Source organism: Aplysia californica, unplaced genomic scaffold (assembly GCF_000002075.1).
Source record: "Aplysia californica isolate F4 #8 unplaced genomic scaffold, AplCal3.0 scaffold00254, whole genome shotgun sequence".
Lineage (NCBI taxonomy): Eukaryota > Metazoa > Mollusca > Gastropoda > Aplysiida > Aplysiidae > Aplysia > Aplysia californica.
In genome coordinates, this window is record NW_004797524.1 from 16,609 (window position 1) to 18,370 (window position 1,762).

Here is a 1,762-nt window from a genome sequence, read left to right on the forward strand (position 1 = left end):
CAAACAACTGTGAATGTATATATGTATAAAGTATTGTGAATGTACGTACATGTATAAACCACACAACCATAGACCAGTCATATAACTGTGAATGTATGTATGAAATATTGTGAACGTACGTATAAAATACACAACCATAGACCAGTCATATAACTGTGAATGTATGTATAAAATATTGTGAAACTACGTACACGTATAAACCACACAATCATAAACCAGTCATATAACTGTGAATGTATTATAAAATATTGTGAATGTACGAATAAACCACACAACGGTAGACCAGTCCAACGACTGTAAATGTAAGTGTTAACAACTGTCAATGTAGGAATAAACCACACAACCGTAGACCAGTCACACGACTGAATGTAAGTGTTAACAGCTGTGAATGTACGAATAAACCATGTCACCAGCAACAAGACAAAGCGCTTACTGAAAAGTAGATTACCAATGCTGCATAAATATTCTGTTGTATATTATAGCCAAAGCTCTGTGATGATGATATGTAGAAAACAGCTGGAATGAGAGCTGATGGTTGAGGATATTTTATATTAATATAATATATATATATATAATATATTCATCATAAATAAAACTATATAATTTTGGAATGTTTTTCCCTGGACATAAATATCCTGCTAGCCTTCACATTGATGATTCTGTCGTCTGCGGATGTGGTCGAATTGGTCGCTTTTAACAGTTTGCCGCCTCATCTCGCCGATTGGCCATGTTTACCACCCAGTTTCTCTGGATTTTCCACAAAATATGATGGCAAAGTGTTAAGGACAAGCCGGCTAACCCAGACTTCGGGGGTTTCCAGAAATCTTGACCTACACCAAAATTGGGCATTGCCCTATCTTTAGAGAAGTTTGGTTTCATTGGTGTGTATATTTGTTTGGTTACAGAGAAAACTCTCCTTGTTTTTTAAAGAAACTGAACAAGGGTCCAAAAACTTTACCTCCGATTTTCTCAAAACAGTGTTCTTCGCGATAGCCCCCTTGTGCTTAAAAGCGACCAATTGTGTCGCATTCACTGCGGCCCGATCCACACAACGAGACAGCGAGCCGAAGAGACAAGACAGTTTTCTTTGAAGGACGCAGGGGAAGAAACTCTAGAGGAAGACAGGAGGAGGGGACGAGATGGAGGAGGCAGCATCATCATCTGTCGCTGATAAAAGTCGTAGCCCCTAAAAGATGAATGTGCTCACTACACCCTGCAGAACAATTTGCAAATTTTTTATGTTGCCACATTCACTCTCCTCCTTCTAATCTTGTACACACGCGCACACAAAATGTCTCACACACACACACACACACACATTCGGCACTGCAGGCACACCTACATATTGGAGTAAAAGCGTACACATTCTCTCTCTTTTACACGCGCGCGCGCACACACACACACACAGATACACAAACACACACACACAGAGGCCAGGCTTCAATAGTCGGGTGAGGGAGTCATGATGGCGTCCACAAATCCGTTGATGTTGATCTGCCCGCTTGGCTGCACGCCGGCCTCACGGAACAAGGCATCCACTGGGGACACACACAAAGCCAAACAGTGACGGACAGGGGAAACTTGAGTTAGGTTTTACGGCACTTGCAACACAAGAAGGTCATATAAATGCCCAAGATTAGAGGGGTTACACAAGAAAGGAGGAGGGAAGATATGGAAGATAGATGTTTGATAGGAAAGAAGGAGCAAACCACGCCAGAGCACCCACCAACCACACACAAGGCCAGACAGTGAGGGACGGGGG

At 42.1% G+C, this 1,762-nt stretch overlaps 1 protein-coding gene across 1 annotated transcript in view; it reads right to left on the bottom strand.

The window, feature by feature from the left end:
* Window positions 1-947: 947 nt before the first annotated feature.
* Window positions 948-1,762, bottom strand: part of LOC106012066 (calmodulin-like protein 4) — a gene marked incomplete in the record, with an annotated part of 7,592 nt that continues 6,777 nt past the window's right edge. Inside the window, 1 exon segment of the mRNA XM_013083778.2 lies at window positions 948-1,538. Coding sequence (XP_012939232.1) covers window positions 1,441-1,538 — 98 coding nt within the window.